This window comes from Microcaecilia unicolor, unplaced genomic scaffold (genome assembly GCF_901765095.1).
Source record: "Microcaecilia unicolor unplaced genomic scaffold, aMicUni1.1, whole genome shotgun sequence".
In the NCBI taxonomy this organism is placed as follows: domain Eukaryota; kingdom Metazoa; phylum Chordata; class Amphibia; order Gymnophiona; family Siphonopidae; genus Microcaecilia; species Microcaecilia unicolor.
Genome location: NW_021963110.1, coordinates 19,552 through 40,505, shown reverse-complemented (window position 1 = coordinate 40,505; position 20,954 = coordinate 19,552). Strand labels below are relative to the sequence as shown.

General features: G+C 43.7%; 1 protein-coding gene across 1 annotated transcript in view; it reads right to left on the bottom strand.

The window, feature by feature from the left end:
- Positions 1-18,229, bottom strand: part of LOC115458943 (regulating synaptic membrane exocytosis protein 1-like) — a gene marked incomplete at its 3' end in the record, with an annotated part of 175,465 nt that extends 157,236 nt beyond the window's left edge. Inside the window, exons 1-3 of the mRNA XM_030188802.1 lie at positions 17,938-18,229; positions 17,683-17,798; positions 10,516-10,646 (exon numbers count right to left, since the gene is read on the bottom strand). Coding sequence (XP_030044662.1) covers positions 10,516-10,646; positions 17,683-17,798; positions 17,938-18,229 — 539 coding nt within the window. The remainder of the gene's footprint in view (positions 1-10,515; positions 10,647-17,682; positions 17,799-17,937) is intronic.
- Positions 18,230-20,954: the final 2,725 nt, after the last annotated feature.

The following is a 20,954-nucleotide window of genomic DNA, read 5'->3' as shown; positions in this document are numbered from 1 at the left end:
TTTTTACTCAAAGAATAGTTAAGCTCTGAAACTTGTTGCCAGAGGATGTGATAACAGCGGTTAGCGTATCTGGATTTAAAAAAGGTTTGGACAAGTTCTTGGAGGAAAAGTCCATAGTCTGCTATTGAGAGAGAAATGGGAAGCCACTGTTTATTGGTAACATGGAAATTTGCTACTATCTGAGTTTCTGCCAAGTACTTGTGACCTCGATTGGCCACTGTCAGAAGCAGGATACTGGGCTTGATGGACCATTAGCTATTCTTATGTTCTTAATGTGTGAATTTGAACACACTAAATACTACTGTGCAAGGGCAGTTAGCATGCACAAATTTGAGTGTTAACCACATGTTGTCATAGGGGATGGGAAGTAGGTTGAGAATGGGCGGAAACAGCATAGTACTTACCTCGCACTGTCACTTTTGCAGTTAGCACAGGTCTACTTACAACCTTCTCTACAGGAGGAACTAACCCTCAAATTCTACATTAGGTGCCCAAAGTTGGATGCCAATAGAAGATGCACATATTAATTGCTATAAATTGATATTAATTAATGCAGTTAATTTGCATTATTAAGAATTTTGAGTGTGCATCTTCCTGGGCCCTGTTCTAAAACATTACCTGCCTAAATCTCCTAATGCACAACTCAAAAAGGGGCATGGCTAGGGGCGAGGCAGGGCTTCCAAAGAACTGCACATTGAGTTATAGAATAACACCATTCCTGCACCCAAATGCCAAGAGTTGGGTGCTGGCATTTACAACAGGTTTTAGCTGGTGTAAATAACAGTGGCCAAATTTGGGTGCGGGAATGGGATCTATGTGTTATTCTATAAAGAGCACTTAACTTGGAGCACCCTTTATAGAATTTCACTCTGCGCTGAATTTTTTCAGATGCCCAAATTTGGGCACCATTTACTGAACCCAGTCTTAAATGCCTTTCTGCTAAATGAGCCAGTTCATGTGAACTAAATGAACTTTTCAGTGTGGTAATTGAGGACATGATAAACATGCCTCCACTAATTAGCACACAGCCTTTGCACAGCACACTCTAATTGTTGCTGTTAAGACACGCTAACCCCTGGATTCTGTATTTCCTGCCGAGATTTCTGTGCAGAAATCGAAGCGTATTCCATAACAATGTGCATAACCTAATTGGTTAACAAACCAATCAGCTCTGATAATTGCCAATTAACAAATTATTGGCACTAATTGGCATTAATTAGAATTTACATGCAGAACTGTCTAGGCATATTCTATAATGTGCTGTGCATGAATTCTAAGTCACATAGTTGAAAAGGGAGCATGGCCATGGGTGTGGAATGGGCAGGTTGTGGGCATTTCTAAAATCTATGTGTGTTGTTATAGAGTACACCCGGTTTGTGCCTAATTTAGGCATTGGCATTTACACCAGGTTTTACTTGCCATGTCCGTGACTAAATTTAGTCACGCGTATGGCTGCTTGGCATATTCTATAAACCACGTGGAAATTTAGGCTTATTCTATAAAGCACGCCTAAATTGAGGAGTACTTTATAGAATGCACTTAGGTGAATTTCATTTTGGCACCAAATTTTTAGGCACAATATATAGAATCTAGTCCTCAGTGTCAGCACACTTTATTAAAAGACCACAGGCAATAAAATAGTAAAATAAAATAAGTCTTTTATAAAACAAACTGGTTATTGGAAAAGTAATGGAAGTGATGCTGAAGGAAAGGATGGTGAATTACCTGGAATCCAATAAGTTGCAAGATCCGAGACAACATGGTTTTACCAAAGGTAAATTGTGCCAAACGAATCTCATTGAATTCTTTGACTGGGTGACCAGAGAACTGAATCAAGGACGTGCGATAGAAGTAATCTACTCAGATTTCAGCAAAGCCTTTGACACACTTCCTTGTAGGAGGCTCTTGAATAAACTTGACAGGCTGAAGATAAGACCCAAAGTGGTGAGCTGGATTAGGAACTGGTTGACAGAGAGATGCCAGAGGGTGGTGGTTAATGGAATTCACTCAGAGAAGGGAAAGGTGAGTAGTAGAGTGTCTCAACAATTGGTGCTGGGGCCGATTCTGTTCAATATATTTGTGAGTGACATTGCTGCAGGGTTATAAGGTAAAGTTTGCCTTTTTGCGGATAATACCAAGATTTGTAACAGAGTGGACACCCAGGAGGGAGTGGAAAACATAAAAAAGGATCTGCAGAAGCTAACATACATGGAGGGGCATAATCGAACGGAAACGCCTATCTCCATGGGCGTTTATCTCCGAGAGCTGGTCCGTGAAGGGGCGGGCCGAATCGTATTTTTGAAAAAATGGACGTTTTTGAGCTGGGCATTTGTTTCTTTTATCGATAATGGAAACTAAAAACACCCAGCTCAAAAACGTCCTAATCCGAGCCATTTGGTCGTGGGAGGGGCCACGATTCGTAGTACACTCGCCCCCCTGATATGTCAGGACACCAACTGGGCACCCTACGTCAGTGCGGTGGACTTCAGAAAAAGCTCCCACATGCATAGCTCCCTTACCAAGGGTGCTGAACACCCAACCCCCCTCCCCCAAAACCCACAAATGTACAACACTACCATAGCTCTTAGGGGTGACGGGGGCACCTACATGTGGGTACAGTGGGTTTTGGAGGCCTCCCATTTACCAGCACAAGTGTTATAGGTGGGGGGGGATGGGCCTGGGGCCACCTGGCTGAAGTGCACTGCGGTACCCACTAAAAGTGCTCCAGGGACCTGCATACACGCAGGCCTCTAGGACTGGTTGCTGCTATATAACCTTGGCACACCAGTTGACACCTGAAGACTAAAATCTACGAAAAAGTCCTTTATTGGAATAACCGCCTTTATTCACAGTTAACTGCAGATCAGAGGTTGTGCCCCACTGGCAACGAGTCTCCCTGGTACTGAGATGAGCAGTAGGTCAGAACTGGCAGAATGCTGTACAATGCCCTCATTCAGCCACATTCAAGGGAAGAACTAAGTTGTCTAACGTGGCTAACACAGGAAAGGGAACTAAAACTGGCTTACAAAAATGGCCACTACCGTATGGACTACAACAGGAGACACAACAGGTCACACTCTGACCTAGTAGGCAGGGGGAAAAGCAACATGGGAGAAGAGCCTACCAACTACCAACATCGTGAGACTGTAACACAAGCTAATGAAATCACGGAGCCCAATACCCTACACCCACCACAATGCAATGCTGATGTGACCCTGTACTCCACCTGAGAGCTACGTCTGACCCAGGGAAAGGCTGTGACAGGATCGAACACATTCTGCTGTCATGGAGTTGGGTACGGCATTTGAGGCTGGCATACAGGCTGGGAAAAAAGTTTGTAAAGTGGGGTTTTTTTGGTGGGAGGGGGTTAGTGACCACTGTGGGAGTCCGGGGAGGTCATCCCTGATTCCCTCCAGTGGTCATCTGGGCAGTTGGGGCACTTTTTTGGGACTTGTTCGTGAAAAAAAAGGGTCCAAAAAAAGTGACCCAAAATCACGGTAAAAACGCTTTTTTTTCGATTATCAGCTAAAGACGCCCATCTCTCCTCGGCTGATAACCACGCCCAGTTCCGCCACCACCCACCACGCCTCCGACACGCCCCTGTCAACTTTATTCGTTTCTGTGATGGAGTGCAGTTGGAAACGCCCAAATTCGGCTTTCGATTAAACCGATTTGGGTGCCTTTGCGAGACAAACGCCTATCTCCCAATTTAGGTCGCACTATAGGCGTTTTTCTCTTTCGAAAATAAGCTGGATAGTAACATAGTAAGTGACAGCAGATAAAGACCTGTATGGTCCATCCAGTCTGCCCAACAAGATAAACTCATTTTACTTGATATGCGATACTTTATATATATACCTGAGTTTGATTTGTCCTTGCCATTCTCAGGGCACAGATCATATAAGTCTACCCAGCACTCTTGTACTAAAATTTCTGAAGCTAATGTCGGAGCCCCTTAAAATTTACATTCAAGCCCATCCCTTTCTATTCACTCACGATAAAAAACATAGACTGTAGAAGTCTGCCCAGTACCAGTTTCGCTTCCCAATTACTAGTGTCGCCACCATAGGCGTAGTTTGACTGTTTCATTTGGGGGGGCAAAGAATGGGCGGAGCATATTAGCATACCATTTGCATATATAAATATGCAAATGAATATGCTAATATGGAGGAAGGAAATGAAATTTACAGGTAAAATATCACAGATGCACATTTCAAAAAGCTGACACATTTCAATTAATAAATTATGAATAAAATACTTTTATTTACCTTTGTTGTCTGATCATTTAGTTTTTCTATTCGCTTTGATCCCAGTGTCTTCTGTTTTATGCAGTGTCTTCTTTCCAGTAGGCTTCCCTCTGCTCCCCACTCTCCCAGTCCCATCCATCTCTTGCTCCTTCCCTCTGCTCCCCAACCCTCCCAGTTCCATCCATCTTCTGTTCCTTCCCTCTGCTCACCATCCCTCCGTCCCATCCATCTTCTGCTCCTTCCCTCTGCTGTGCCTGACCTCTCCCAATCCCATCCATCTCCTGGTCCATCCCTCTGCTCCCCACCCCTCGCAGTCCCATCCATCTCTTGCTCCTTCCCTCTGCTTCCCACCCCTCCCAGTCCCATTCATCTCCTGCTCCTTCCCTCTGCTTCCCACCCCTCCCAGTCCCATCCATCTCTTGCTCCTTCCCTCTGCTTCCCACCCCTCCCAGTCCCATCCATCTTCCCTCTGCTCCCCCCCCCCAAGGTCCAAGATGGTGACTCCGTTTACCCCCTCTCTTCCTCCCTCCCTCCCTCCCTCCGGTGCAGGCAACAGTCTTCAGCTTTTCCAGCGTTCCTGGCAGCGGTAGCGATGTACACGCTGCCTTCGGTCTGCCCCGGAAGCCTTCTCTTCAAGTTCCTGTTCCCACCTATGCGGGAACAGGAACTTGAAGAGAAGGCTTTGGGGCAGAGCCGAAGGCAGCGTTTACAATGCTACCGCTGCCAGGAACGCTGGAAGACTGCTGCCTGCGCCGGAGGGAGGGAGGAAGAGAGAGGGGTAGACGGACACGCTCCTCTCCGTCCGCTTGGCTTCCCTGCCCTCTCTGTCTGCGTCCCGCCCGAAAGGAAATGACGTCAGAGGAAGGCGGGATGCAGATAGAGAGGGCAGGGAAGCCAAGCGGATGGAGAGGAGCGCGTGCCTGCATGTGTTTTTTTTTTAAACTAATGGCGCGGCGGTGCCTCGCGTCGTTTGGGGGGGCATTGTCCCCCCTCGCTCCCCCAGTCTACGCCTATGGTCGCCACCCAATCTCCGCTAAGATTCCGTGGATCCATTCCTTCTAAACAGGATTCCTTTGTGTTTATCCCACCCATGTTTGAATTCCATTACCGTTTTTATCTCCACCACCTCCCGCAGGAGGGCATTCCACGTATCCACCACCCTCTCCGTGAAAAAAATATTTCCTGACATTACTCCTGAGTCTGCCCCTTTCAACCTCAAGTCATGTCCTCTAGTTCTACCACCTTCCCGTCTCCAGAAAAGGTTTGTTTTTGGATTAATACCTTTCAAATATTTGAATGTCTGTATCATGTCACCCCTGTTTCTCCTTTCCTCCAAAGTATACACGTTCAGGTTAATAAGTCTCTCCTCATGTAGTTTGCAATGTAAATCCCATACCATTTTCATAGCTTTTCTTTGCACTGCTTCCAGTCTTTTTATATCCTTAGCTAGATATGGCTTCCAAAACTGAACACACTACTCCAAGTGGGGCCTCACCAACGACTTGAAGAGGTGCATCAACACCTCCTTTCTTCTGCTAGTTATACCCTTTTTTATGCAGCCTAGCATACTTCTGGCCATGTTTCTTCACCTTCAGATCCTCGGAAACCAACAAGGTCTCTCTCCTGAGTCAAGCTTACTACTCTTTCCCCTCCTATCCAGTATCTTTCTTTTGTGTTTCTGCACCCCAAGTGCATCACTCTACACTTCTTGGCATTAAATTTTAACTGAAAGTAACAAATACCGGGGTATATATACTCGTCCGGTTTAACTTGTATTATTAAATTCTAACCTGAAAGAAACCTACAACCTTCATAAACTGAAGAGAAAACGACATTGACCCAGAATCTATCTCCTACCTTACCCTCCTCTCTCTATCACCTGTCTCTACCTACCTACCCATCCATCCTTCTATTATACTTAATTTCCTACTTTCATCTCCCACTGGGACCTGTGATAGTAATTGACTCCTTATAAAGATGGGGTTAAGATTTATACTTGCAGACTAAAGTTTGCAGTAGTTTCCCCAGTAGGAGATTTGAGGTCCTTTGTTAAGTTAGTAAAATAATAGGAATTGTAATTTTAAATTCCTTGCACAGAGGGAGACTCACTCATTTGGCATTTGATATTTTCAAACATTTTGTGTGTTTACTACTTTATGTAACAAAATGTGGCCTAGTGGTTAGGGTGGTGGACTTTGGTCCTGAGGAACTGAGTTCAATTCCCACTTCAGGCACAGATAACTCCTCGTGACTCTGGGCCAGTCACTTAACCCTCCATTGCCCTATGTAAGCTGCATTGAGCCTGCCATGAGTGGGAAAGTGTGGGGTAAAAGTGTAACAAAAAAAAAATTCTGTGTTACCTATTTCTATGTAAGCCGCATTGAGCCTGCTTTTAGTGGGAAAGTGTGGGATACAAATATAATAAGTAAATAAATAAACCTTATTTATACGTGATGCTGTATGTGCAAACTGATTTTTTTTTATTTTTCTTAAAATATGCAATAATGCTCAGTGAAAAAGGGCTGCCCTGCAAGGAATCATACACAGTAAAAACTGTGTTATATTGCCGGGTCTGACATCATAGCACTCCGACCTCCCTCTCTTAATATATGATTGATCAAGTATGCTACTAATGACGTCCTGTTTCATACACAGCTCTCATAGAGGTGGATAAGCTAAAGATCACTTTACTTATCTTCAAATGTGGTGCCAGACATCCTAGCAGGAGTCCTTATATTAAAGAATGTTCATCTGCAAAGATGGCTGTAAGCCGCAAGCATTTTCTAGTTTGAAGTTCATCAATCAGCAGTTCACAATATTTGAGTCTCCCGTTCCCTACATGCTGGCATGTTTCATTGCAAGGCGTCTTCAGGGGAACGATCTGATAAGTCTTAGGCGGGAGTCGTAAAGAGGGCCATAATCGAACGAAAACGTCTATCTCCATGGGCGTTTATCTCCGAGAACGGGTCCGTGAAGGGGTGGACCAAACCGTATTTTCGCAAAAAATAGACGTCCATGTTTTATTCGACAATTTGTGAACTGGGCGTTTTTGTTTTTCAGCGATAATGGAAAATGAAAGCGCCCAGCTCAAAAACGAATAAATCCAAGGCATTTGTTCGTGGGAGGGGCCAGGATTCGTAGTGCACTGGTAATCCTCACATGCCAGGACACCAACCGGGCACCCTAGGGGGCACTTTTACAAAAACAAAAAAAAAGGTAAAAGAGCTCCCAGGTGCATAGCACCCTTCCCTTGTGTGTTGAGCCCCCCAAATCCCCCTCAAAACCCACTGCCCACAAGTCTACACCATTACTATAGACCTAAGGGGTGAAGGGGGGCACCTACATGTGGGTATAGTGGGTTTGGGGGGGTTGGACGACTAAGCATTAAGCAGCACAATTGTAACAGGTAGGGGGGGATGGGCCTGGGTCCACCTGCCTGAAGTCCACTGCACCCCCTAACAACTGCTCCAGGGACCTGCATACTGCTGCCAGGGAGGTGGGTATGACATTTGAGGGTGAAAATAACAAGTTGTGAAACATCATTTTTTGTGGTGGGAGGGGGTTTGTGACCACTGGGGGAGTCAGGGGAGGTCATCCCCGATTCCCTCTGGGGGTAATCTGGTCATTTAGGGCACTTTTTGGGGCCTTATTCGTGAAAAAACAAGGTCCAGGAAAAGTGCCTTAAATTCTAGCTACAAACGCATACTTTTTTTCCATTATCGGCGAAAGGCGCCCATCTCTGTTCAGGTGATAACCATGCCCCAGTCTCGCCTTCACCACGCCTCCGACACGCCCCCGTCAACTTTGTATGCTTCCGCGATGGAGTGCAGTTGAAAACGTCCAAGTTCGGCTTTCGATTATACCGTGTTATTCGTTTTTGTGAGAAAAATGTCCATCTCCCGATTTAGGTCGGAACTTGGGCGTTTTTCTCGTTCGATTATAAGCAGGATAGTCTCAATATTTATTGATTCTTAAAAGTAAAATATTGCCCTAGGTTTTTGTTTGTAAAATATTATTTTACCTTGCTTCTAGAGCGGATGTAGTAAAATAAGTAAGAAAATTTTTTAAATAAATACCAATTTTTGTTGAATTTTTATTTGTATCTTTCTGTATTCTTGTTTATATTTGTTTTATTTACAATTGCAGATGTTTTAAATTCATATGCTATTACTGCACATATTAATCAACTTTGAGTATTAAGAAATGGTAAAGAAGAATATAAATAAATGAATGAATGATGGCAATGGCAAAGGTGATGACATACTGCTTGGTGTCCCTGGGCCAGTAGTATCAGAAAGGGACACTGTGAAAAAGGACACTGTAAGTAAAATGTATTTGTCCTCTCCTGTACCAATATACCCTCATTTTAAGTCATGCACTTCTGACAAAAGTATAATGCTAGAAATGAGAGCACAGTTTTACAGGAAATAGCAGCACAAGGAAGAGTTTCTTTCTTGTTGTATTTCGAGTGCCCCCTAATCTGCCAGATCCCAATACCACCCTATAAAAGATCATGAAAATATCAAAAAGGATAATGGTCCTTCTGGCCCTTCCTCCTCATATTTTTAGTACTTTTGTTTGTTTATTCATATCTTGAATAAATATTACCTGTTCATGAAGGCTACAAAAAGTGGTTTACAACAATTTCATAAAGCACAACAATCATGGCAGTAAACATTATTCCCCCAAATTCTTGTCTGAGTGCTAATTCAAACAGCCAAACTTTGCATTTCTTCTGAAAAGTAGCTAAATCAGTAAAAACGTTGACATCAAGCAGGAGGATATTCTACAAAGCAGGATCCTTATGTGAGAAAGCTTGCCTGCCAATGGCCATCACATTAATTTATCCTGGAATCTGCAACATTTTAAAACATAATGGAGGATATTCTTTATATTAGCACCTAAAAACATTGGCACTGAAATCAGTGCCAACTAAGTGTATTCTATAATCAGCACCTAGATATTGGTGCCGATTATAGAATGTGCATAGCTGATATTTCAGCGCCGATATCCATTTACACCAATGAAAACCTGGTGTAAATCTCAGTGCGTAGATTTAGGTGCACTGGGCGATATTCTATAGGCGCCTAAATTTTGGAATGCACAAGAAACACCCATTTCCCCACCCTTAGCCAAGCCCCTTTTTGCCTCCACTCATTAGACATTCGGCGCACATTGTTACAGAATATGCTTAGTGAGTTGTGTGCCTAAATTCTAATTAGTGCCAATTAGTGCTCATTATTGCTTAAGTGACATCAGCGCTCATTATCTTGTTAAGCTAATTAAGTTATGCACGATGTTATAGAATCCACACTGATTTCAGCTCCTAAATCTAAGTGCACTAGATAGAATCCAGAGGAATATGTCTACACTGTTCCCCATTCTTTGCAATTTTTTTCTTAGTGACTATTTGCCTTGTAAGGTCCTTAGTAAAAACTAAGGTGGTTAGATGGGTAATAAGGATGGGGGTTACTGGGAAGTTATACTATGATATTTGTAAAACTTAATGTTGTTTTGCTGGACTGTTGGGCATAAGAGTCCCTGCCCATGTCCTTTATGGTTCATACTGTTATTTTCAACTAAAAACAAACACACTGTGGGAATATTTATTAAGTCGACATTTTACCACACCTTACTTTCCAATAGGAGTAACTAACTTACAGTAGCTCAGTACTGCAGGTTAGTCACTCCTGCTGTATATGAATAACATTGCTTGTTGTTATTCAACTACCAGGGGGACAGCCAAACTGCTGATGCCCCTCATCACAACCCCCCTCCCTATGTCCTCTTCAACTATTTCCCCATCCTGATACCCTAATCTATTTCTCCCATGCCTCAAAGACTCCCATCACATCCCCCCACACAAAGACTCCCCAGTCTCTTATCCCCTGCCCCAGATTCTCCCATCACCAAAAGTGCCCCCCCCCCAACTCCATTAACTCCTCAGGGCCTATGTTGCAAAATCCCCGGTGTCTAGTGGATTGGGGTAGGAGCAATATCCAGTTACTCCTGCTCCTTACTATCACTGGGTTTAAAATGGCACCAGCACCCCCTAGTGATAGCCTTGCAGTACTACCTCTAGGGGGGGGGGGGTCAAGATGCCATATAAGGGCAAAAAGCCCCATTTGAAGGGGGGATGTGGGTCTTCAGGGCAGAAGGATGTGATAGGGGATCTTCAGGGGCAATGTGATTCGGGGGGGGGGGGGGGGGGGGGGACCACAGCAGCAAAAAATAGAAAGGGAAGTGAGCATCATGAGCCACCTCTTACCTCCTCTGATGCATGCTTCTACTGAAGTGGGATGCAGCAAGGTTTTCAAGAGTGCAGGAGATCAAAGGCTCCAAAGCACTTGCTTCTCTTTCTTTTATTATTGCCTCTGTCACTGCCATGGGCACATGGACCTGAAAGGGCCACAGCAGGATATAAGGAGGAAAGGGGGGGTTCAAGAGGAATGTTGATTTAGAGGGTGGTGTAATGAAAATAGGGGGATATGCTGGGCTATTTGGAGGGGATTGAGAAAGAGAGAGTGGGGATGCTCTATCATGCGATAGAGGAACAGCACGGTGCAGGGGAGAAGAAAAAGAAAGGGGAATGCTGGGCATGGGGGAGAGTGGGAAATAGGGAGACAGAAGAGAAATATTGGACCCAGGGAGGGATGACAGGGGAGGGGAGGAGCTGGGTACTTGAAAATGGGTTTGATGCTAGGGCTAAAAGAAAAGGGTTTAAGGCTGACTAAGTGGTTAGGGATAAGAGAAAAGGGCTAAGAAGAGAGTTAGTAGGAAGATAAGCTAGGTAGGGTATGAGAAAAATAGATGGAAACAGAGATAAGTGAAAGGTTAAAAAGGAAGACTGAATACTGGAGGCTAAGATGGAGGGGTGAAATCAGAATTTATAGAGAGGCAGAAAAGCAAAATATGAGGATAGAGCTGAACAGAAAGATCATTGTCAAAGACAGATACAGGAAAGGAATGGAAGAAAATGGGAGGAGGAATGGAAAATGATCAAGGAACCCTGGGAATAGAACTAAGAGAAGAAAAATAAGGGAAAGCAGAAAACAGAGATTGGAACTGACAACAGTGTATAAAATGTCCAGACAACAGAAGTAGAAGATTGCATATTGTTTCAAATTTAGTAAATTGAAATATACCAACTTTGTGAAGCATATATCTCTGATGTCTTTGTATTTTAGATAATCAATCCAGCACAAAGAAAAGAATAGACTGAACTTCATAAACATGAATAAAGTATTTAAAAATTATTTAAAATTTATATATACATACTGTTATATAGTGCCCCAACAGCTAGGCGCCAATTAGGCACCTAACTTTTGGAACGCCTACAGAAGTTAAGCGCCCAGTACAGGGATAAATGGAAGTTAGGTGCCTAAGTGCACTTTGTGCTATTCTATAACTTGGATCTAAGTGTTCTAGTATGCAAGTACAAAGGGGGCATTCACATGGAAGGGGTATTGGATGGTCGTGAGATTTCCTACCATTTAAGAAAAGACTTGGTTGAATGCTGTTGGTTAGATGCCTAACTGCTGCATTACATGCACCCATTTATACCTGCCATAGAGCAAGCATAAGTGATGCTGACTTATGCTAGTATTCTATAAATTTTATTTATTTATTTTATTGCATTTGTATCCCACATTTTCCCACCTATTTGCAGGCTCAATGTGGCTTACAGAGTTCTGTTATGACATTGTCATTCCAGGATAGCAGATACAATTAGTGATGTACAAAGATTAAGTGAGGAGAAAAAAGAGGAGAGTTGGGTGAGTAAGTATAGAAGATAGATTTTCTTGACTCGTTGTGTTGGTGCAGTAGTTTAGTAAGGCTGTGGGTTTTCTTTGTAGGCCTTGTTGAAGAGATAAGTCTTCAGGGATTTACGAAATTTGGTAATTTCGTCAATAGATTTCAAGTTAGTAGGTAATGCATTCCACAGCTGCATGCTCATGTAAGAGATAGTGGCATGTATCAGTTTATATTTTATTCCTTTGCAGCCGGGGAAGTGCAGGTTAAGGTACTTGCGGAATGATCTTTGGGCATTTCTGGGAAGCAGGTCCACGAGGTTTAGCACGTATTAAGTGCACAAATTTGCAGTTATAGAATACTAGCTTAACACCAAGATTTTGAGAGCATAACGTTTAGCACCCTTCATAGAATTGACCCCTTTGGGGGCTGCATTTTGTGGGAAATAATTTGTGGCTTTACTGTGGTGTCACTGTGGGGCCCTTTTACTAAGCCACGGTAGGCTCTACACGTGTGCAGCATGCATCCAAATGAGACTACCGCCAGGTTAGCATGCCCTCCTGGCAGTAATTTCAGATTTGGTGCGCGCCCATAATGCATGGATGAATTATTTATTTCCTCCAGTTCCGGCGGTAATCCGGACTTGGCGCGTGCCGACCTGTCACTGCGAGTGTAGCATGTCAGCCATTTCTGCTAGATCAATGGGTGGCGTTAAGAGAAGGCACGCAATGGTTTAATTTTTACCTCACACCCTTTTCCAGTCCCATTTTAAAAAAAAAAATATTTATAAGAATTTAATTTTACAAGCACTAAAATAACTTGCCAGGAATACAGACAAAATAATACAATAATTATTTCAATCAGGTAATTATAAACTCTTCCTTAGACCACAAAATAGGGAGAGTGAAACAAGACAAGGAGATCAATTAAACAACAGTAAACAAAGAAAATGTGGTATTAACCTGATTATCCCCAGTTATTTATTATCTGAATCATTATTCCACATTGATCGCCTGGTTGGCTTCTTCAAACCCAAAACAGTGTGTAGTCAATTTATTTCATTGGAAACATACTTATTGTCCAATATTAGTGGAAATAATACAACTGATTTCATTTTTTCTCTTTTAAAACCAGAAATTATTTAACAATACAAACACTTGAGTCTCTAATCCAATTCCCACTGATTAAGGTAATCCCAGTTTCACAGGCTTCACTCCTTTTGAATAAATATACTAAGAGGAATCATTTCAGAGGAAAAAACTTTAGGAGTCATGCCCGGAACTCTGGGAAAACAACAATCTCGATATTAATCATCTGTAATAATATTCATTTTGTTCAAATTTTTCTGGTCTATTATCATCTTCAAATTCTTAACCATTTCCTATTCCTGTAGAACTTAATTTGCCGTATCAATTTTTCATTCTCAAAGGATTCAATTAGATTATCCATGTGGCTCACTAATAAGATTATATCGGAAGCAAACCTTTTCAGTCCCATTTTATAAAAGCCCTTTTTTTGTAGATATGATAAAAACGAGCCCGGCGCATGCCCAATACACATGCCTACACTACCACAGGCCACTTTTACTGCTGCTTAGTAAAAGGGCCCCTATGTTTTGCTCAGTACAGAAGAAATGCATTCCTGTCGTTTTGTGTATAGAGTCTGATTTCTTTGGATTTTCATTTCTATTGTTGTTTGCATGTTTTTATTTCAAATTGTAGTCCCTTGTTCTGTACTTAGTGAGGCTATGCTTGTATTTCACATATGTGAGTGAGGTGAGGGATTTAGTGGTATGTAGTTTCTATGTAGAACTCTGTAACAGTTTGTTTTGTTTTCTTTTACTAATAGTAGGTATATTGGTACTCTAGGGCCTGTAGGTAGAGTTAATGTTATGGTATGGCAGGTTTATTTTAGCTCTGAGTGCTCTTTTGGCAGTGTTTTCATCATTTCATAATATACCTGGCAATTGGCACTGGACAGAAGTTGTGTTGCTGTTACTGATGCAATACCAAAATATATTTAAAATATATAGGAATCAATATTCAATGCGATTTAACTGGCCAGAAATGCTCCTGGCCACTTAAATCTCCTGTTTGTAGCTAACTGGTCATTTTCAGCGGCACTTAACTGACTAGCATCTCTGAAAATAACTGGTTAGTGTCAAACTCAAAAGCGGGTATTTTGAGGGCATTGAATTTCCAGGTTTATCGCTGGGGTGTTCAGCAAAATGCTGACCACCGCTGGCTGAATATTGACCCCATAAAGTTTAATGTTTAAAAGTATTATTTCCAAATATGTGTTTTAATATTATCATTCTTGGTGATAGAAAGGGGGGGTCATGATTATTACTTTAATAATCAAAATCTAGGTTGGGAGCTATATGGAACTGAGCCTTGATTCTATTTAAATATCTAGTAATGCCTCTGCCCACTGTTCATAGGCATTGTCTATCACTTTTTTTGTTGCCAATTTCTAATTTCCTCCTTGCATTCTGTCACCTGATCCCAGATAACAGTGTACCATATAAGCAAACCCAATTTCATCACTTATTCAGAGGTCCAATCCAAATGGATAGGGTCACTGAATATTGGGCATAAAGAAAAGAGACTAGTTCATTTTCTTATCTCCATATGGTAGCCATGGAGGGGCATAATCAAACGTGAACACCTATGTGTAAGAATGTCCATCTCTGAGAACGGGTCTGTGAAGGGGCGGGCCGAACTGTATTTTCGAAAAAAATGGACGTCCATCTTCTTTTTCGAAAATACATTGGATTAAGGCGTTTTTTGAGCTGGGCATTTTTGTTTTTAGCGATAATCAAAACCGAAGCGGACTAGCTGAAAAATGACCAAATCCAAGGCATTTAGTTGTGGGAGGGGCCAGCATTCATAGTGCACTGGTCCCCCTGAGATGCCTCTATGCCAGCCTCAAATATCATACCTAGCTCCATGCCAGCAGTATGCAGGTCCCCAGAGCAATTTTAGTTTAGTTGGTGCTGCGCGGGACCCATGCAAAGAGGAAAAATCGGAAGAAAAAAAACAAGCAAGCAAGTGCAGTCAGGGAGGTCCAAATTAAACCTATAGTAAAAGGGAGAATTGAACCAGCAAGCTTCTAATTACAAGCTCAGTGCTCTAGCCAGTGCACGTTATTCAGTTGTTTAGACATCCTTCCCTTTCCATTAAGTCCCTCCAAGTTTCTGTCAGCCAATCACACCTCCTTTAGCTGACATCAGTGTCAGCTAAACAACTGTGATTGGCTGACAGAAACTTGGAGGGACTTAATAGAAAGGGAAGGACATCTAAGCAATTGAATAATGTGGTGCACTGGCTAGAGCACTGAGCTTGTAAACAGAAGGTTGCTGGCTCAAATCCCACTTTTACTATCTGTGGTAATTTAGACGTCCCTGACTGCACTTGCTTGTTTTTTTTTTTTTCTTCTGATTTTTCCTCCCTGCATGGGTCCCGCGCAGCACAAACTAAACTAAAATTACTTCGGGGACCTGCATACTGCTGTCATGGAGCTGGGGATGACATTTGAGGCTGGCTTACAAGTTGGAAAAAAAGTGTTTAACATTCGGTTTATTTTGGTGGGGGGGGGGGGGGTGTTAGTGACCACTGGGGGAGTCAGGGGAGGTCATCCCTGGTTCCCTCCGGTGGTCATCTGGTCATTTAGGGCACATTTTTGGGACCTGTTCGTGAAAAAAACGGGTCCAACAAAAGTGACCTAAATTCTCTCTAAAAACGCCTTTCTTTTTTCCATTATCGGCCGAGCATGCACATCTCTGCTCAGCCGATAACCACGCCTCAGTCCCGCCTTCACCACGCCTCCAACACGCCCCCATCAACTTTATTCGTTCCCGCAACGGAGTGCAGTTGGAAACGCCCAAAATCGGCTTTCGATTATACCGATTGGGCACCCGCGTGAGAAAGACGTCCATGTCCCGATTTAGGTCGGAATATAGGCGTTTTTCTCTTTCGATTATAAGCAGGATAGTGTTAATGCTCTTTAAGACACTGAGAGGGTTGTTTACTAAAGCTTAGCTCGAGTTATCTGCAGCAGGGCCCATTTTATTCCTATGGCCCCTGCTGCAGTTAATTCGAGCTCAGCTTTAGTAAACAACCTCCTGAATCACATATAAAAGTATTGCTTCATCTATACCAGTTTACCATATTCTCTGGCAACGAATTCCAGAGTTTAATTACACGTTAAAGAAAGATTTTCTCCGATTAGTTTTAAATTTACTACTTTGTAGCTTCATCACATGCCCCCTAGTCCTAGTATTTTTGGAAAGCTGAACTCTTCATCATCCCCTCCCCCTTCTATGCTGACCCACTTCTCATCAACTCCTCCCTCCCTCCTGGAGTTGAGTAGATCAGGGAGGTTCCAAGGTAAGAGGTCTCTAGAAGTGAGACCCTGAGTACAGAGGTCTCCTGGAAGAGGACTGAGAGTGAAAGAATCCTCTCAAGGTGTGGGCTGGGTTGTAGAACCTGTGGGGGAGACCCAGGGAAGCAAGGAATGGTCCTATTTCCTACCGCTCAATGCCCCCTCCCCCATGATCTCCAGCATCTTTCTCCTTACTTCTACCTCTCCCCTCCCATGTGAAGTATCCAGCATCTTTTCCTTCCCCCTTGGCAGTGTCACTAAAATCAGCAATACAAAAGATGCATTACTGATGTCCAATATGGAGCCTTGAGCATCCACACATGCTTTATCTTTAACTCAGGGGCGTAGCTAGGTGGGGCCACAGGTGCATGGTCCCCCACAGATTTAGCCCTGGTCCCCTCTTCTTTCGACCCCCCCCCCACCGCTGACCCTCCCCGCCACTTTTGATCCCCCTTCCCCCGCCGCCACCAGGTACCTTTGCTGGTGAGGGTCCCCAACCCCCACCAGCCGAAGTCTTCTTCAGCGCCGGTCTCCGGTGCCTTCGCTGATCTGTGTCTGTCAGTCCTGACTCCTGACGTCTTGCGTTCACATCCTGTATGTAGCCCCATGCAGGACGTGCATACAGGACGTCAAGACTGACAGAAACAGATCAGCGAAGGTGCCAGAGACCAGCGCTGAGGAAGACAGCTGGCAGGGGTTGGAGACCCCCGCCAGCAAAGGTACCTTGTGGCTGCGGCGACAGGGGTGGGTCGGCGTCGGGAGGGTGGTCAAAAGTGGGGAAGGGGCGGTGGTGGCGGTGGGGTCAAAAGTGGCGGGGGATCAGCGGCTGTGGGAGGCGGGCTAAACTGTGCCCCCCACCTCAGGCTCTGGACCCCCTCCCACCAAGGTCTGGTTACGCCCCTGCTTTAACTTTATTAAAATTCTTAGATTCTGCTATGCAACACAACTGTTTGTTCAAAGCAGTTTACGTAAAACATTCAGAAAATTAAAAAGAAAGAAAAAACCCATAAATAACAGCACAACAAGAAATATAAATAAAATAATGATCCCTACCCTTCCACGGACAGTCATCTTAATAATCCTCAAGTGGAGCACCAGGCAGAAAAAAAACCATGTTTTCAATAGCATTGTGGCAGTGTGTCTGGCAGATAGACTGGGAGCCCCACAAATATAGTCAGGATGTAGTATAAATCAAAAGGAAAATTTATTGCTGTACAGACGAACAAAATACCAATCTGTTTCTGTCACAGATTCATGGTTTAACTTAGCAACAATCACATTAACAATGGTTTCTCCTCACTTCAGTAGTCCAACTCCTTCTTCTCTCAGAACTCTCCCTTGCTTCCATTGCCTCAGGATCTCTATGGCTGACCAGACTCAGCTCCAGTACCTCCTGCACCTCCAAGACCTTCGCAACTAGGGATATGAATAGAAGCACCACTTTCATTGACCTCATTAAACACCATCACTTCTTCCTTCAGATAATCACTCTACATGGTGGATTTTTGAATGGGACATCATTTTGAGCTAGGGTCCATCTGTAAGGCTAATGTACTGGTTTTCCTTTCATCCTCATGATCATTCTTTATAGTATCAGTCAGACTGCTCTCTTCTCCACCTGACGTTTCTAGCCCCGGCTCTTCAGGTTCACAACATGATAAGTTATCAGTTGTCTGGACCAGATCATCCTGGAACCCTGTTCTCAGTTCAAGTTCACAGCACACTTGAAGCAGCATGACCTCCTGGTGACCAGTCTGGAAGGCTATCACCAAGGCCCTGTGGACTTCAAACTCTTTGGCCAATGGCCTCTTAAAGCTATCCAATTTGGAAACCAACATTTCCTCCATCCCATTCTGAAATACCTCCCCTGAACCAGTTGGGTTTGCTTCTGAGTCAACTGGCCCTGCAGTATCCACCCTTTATCACTCAGCACTGACACCTTCTCCTTGTGTTTCTGCATGTTGACAAACTCAGTGGTGAACTGGCACTGTAATCCTGTTAACATCTGGTACACCAGTGCATTCTCTTCTCACAGTTGGATACACCCATGCTAAGCGATCACTTCTTTTTTTCAATAATCCTTCTCCTGGAAACACATCTCCTGTACTTGATTCTGGAGCCCTGTACTCTAGACTTCTATCTTTGGATTTGAGCCAGTGCCTCAGTGTAGCTCCATCTAGCCCCAGCCAACTGCCATTCTGCCATTCTGGCCACCTTTGCTTGGGCCTGATAACTTTGGATATGCTCTGTCAGGCAACATGGACATTAAGTTGTTTGACCTCTTGTTGCTGCTGTGCCCGCTCTTCACTCAGGGCATCCAGTTGTCTAATTTTTTCCTCAAAGTGATCAGCTAGAATACTCTTTACCAATTGTTCTTGCAGCAAATACACTTGGCCCATCATCTCATCCATCTCACTTCTCATGTACCAAATTTCCTCCTCAAGCAGTGTCTGGTGACTCCTTGTTAGGTGCTCATGTTCTCTGCACAGCCCTTCTATAAGGAGAGATAGCTGCCTGAGTTGTATATGGCGCCTGAAATTTCTGCAGGGAAAAAGTATGCCTAGGTATATTCTCAAAAGTGTGCTTATATTTTATAGAATAGGCTTAAATTGCCAAGCAGTATATAGAATACGCCAAGCGCCTCTCCACGTGACCAAATTTAGACGTGGCCATTTACACCATGTTTTACTTGGTGTAAATCCCAATGCCTAAATAAGGCACAGAGCAGGTGTATTCTATAACAAAGCGCATAGATTTTAGAAACGCCCAGAATTTAAGCACACCATGTTACAGAATACACTTAGCAAGTTGTGTGTGTAAATATTAACTATCTACTATAATAAAACTCACCCTCAACGTTCTGAGGACACTGACGTCAGTGAAGCCAAGCTCTGACTTCCTTCAAAAAGGTTTGAAGGTTCGTAGTGGTGAAGCCACCAAAATTGCTCCGGGCCCCGCCCTCGAGGGCAGAGCAATGGCAGAACAACGAAGGGGTTGGCAGGGAGGGAGGCAGGGGGGGTGGGAAATCACTCCGGTCCCTGCCCTCAAGGGCGGAGCAATGGCAGAACAACGAAGGGGTTGGCAGGGAGGGAGGCAAGGAGGCGGGGGTGAGTGGGAAATCGCTCCGGGCCCCACCCTCGCGTCTAACGTCATGACGTTGGGGGCGGAGCAATGCCAGAACAACGAAGGGGTTGGCCAGGGAGGGAGAAGGGTGTTGGCGATGAAAACCTTGCTAGCGCCCGTTTCATTTGCTCTGAAACGGGCTTCTTTTACTATTGCCAATAAGTGCTGATAATTGCTTGTTAACATCCAATTGACAGTGCTGATCAGCTATTTAACCAATTAAGTTACGTGCATTGTTATAGAATACGCTTCAATTTCCATGCAGAAATTGAGGCGTGATATACAGAATTCAGGGGTATGTCTGTATGAAAATTGAAGCATATTCTACAACAGTACATATATATATATATATATATATATATATATATATATATATATATATATACACACATACACACACACAGTGCAATCCGCTTAAGTGCAAGGGTCTGGGACCAAAGAAATGCATGCAATTAACCAGAGCGTGCACTTAACCGTTGTGACCCAAAGAAGCTTGACATCTGATAAACATATGTACAGTACTGTTTATTATTATACGTACAGTATAATGCACTTATCACCCCTACCACTGCAATTTCCCCACCCCTAGCTGTCTGTTCGTCTGTCCAATTTAGATTGTAAGCTCTGTTGAGCAGGGACTGTCTTTTCATGTTAATTTGTACAGCGCTGCGTAAGTCTAGTAGCGCTATAGAAATGTTTAATAATAGTAGTAGTAGTAGTACAGTATACAGTCTCAGTTAACTGATATTAGGCTTACTTGAATTAATCAGTTATAGTCCTCTGTACACTCTTGGGTCTGTGAGTTCCATAGACTATGTCTGCCAGACAGTAAAAACTGTTACAGCACTGACATCCAGTGGCCTCCAGATAGGCCCACATGGTGTTGAGACTCTCTAGCGCTCTTGCAAAAGTGACAGGAGGTTGTTGAATTTCGTCTGCATGTGCTTTGCTGCTCATTTCTTCATCTGTTCCATCATCAGCCGTTGTTGCCTGTGTGTAGGCGCATATCTCGACATCAGTACTGTCTTCAGCTGTTTGTAGATCATAATCAACAGCTATGTAGCGATGGAACTCCTCTTCAGTAACACCGGCTGGGATGTAAATAACCTCTTCATCAGACGCGCTTGCAACAGCTGCATCTGTTTCACCCCTCTCCACATCCTCAACAAAGCTTTTGTGCCCGCATTCTAGTATCTAACTTCTTTAGCCACTGCTTCCAAATTTCCCCAGTCATCCATGAATTTGCGTTAAGCCTCATATGTCACAGGAAGTCGCTTAACTTTCTTGAAGCAACGGGGCTGTTTGCTCTTTACAATGACGAGGGGTTCCAACGTCTCACTCCCATCCATATTGCAGCAAAGGAGGATCGTCAGTCGGTGTTACGTCTGTGTTCATCTCGCCCTCTGGTGGCCAGAACCGGTGGCTGCTGTGGACTGTCACCCATTCCAG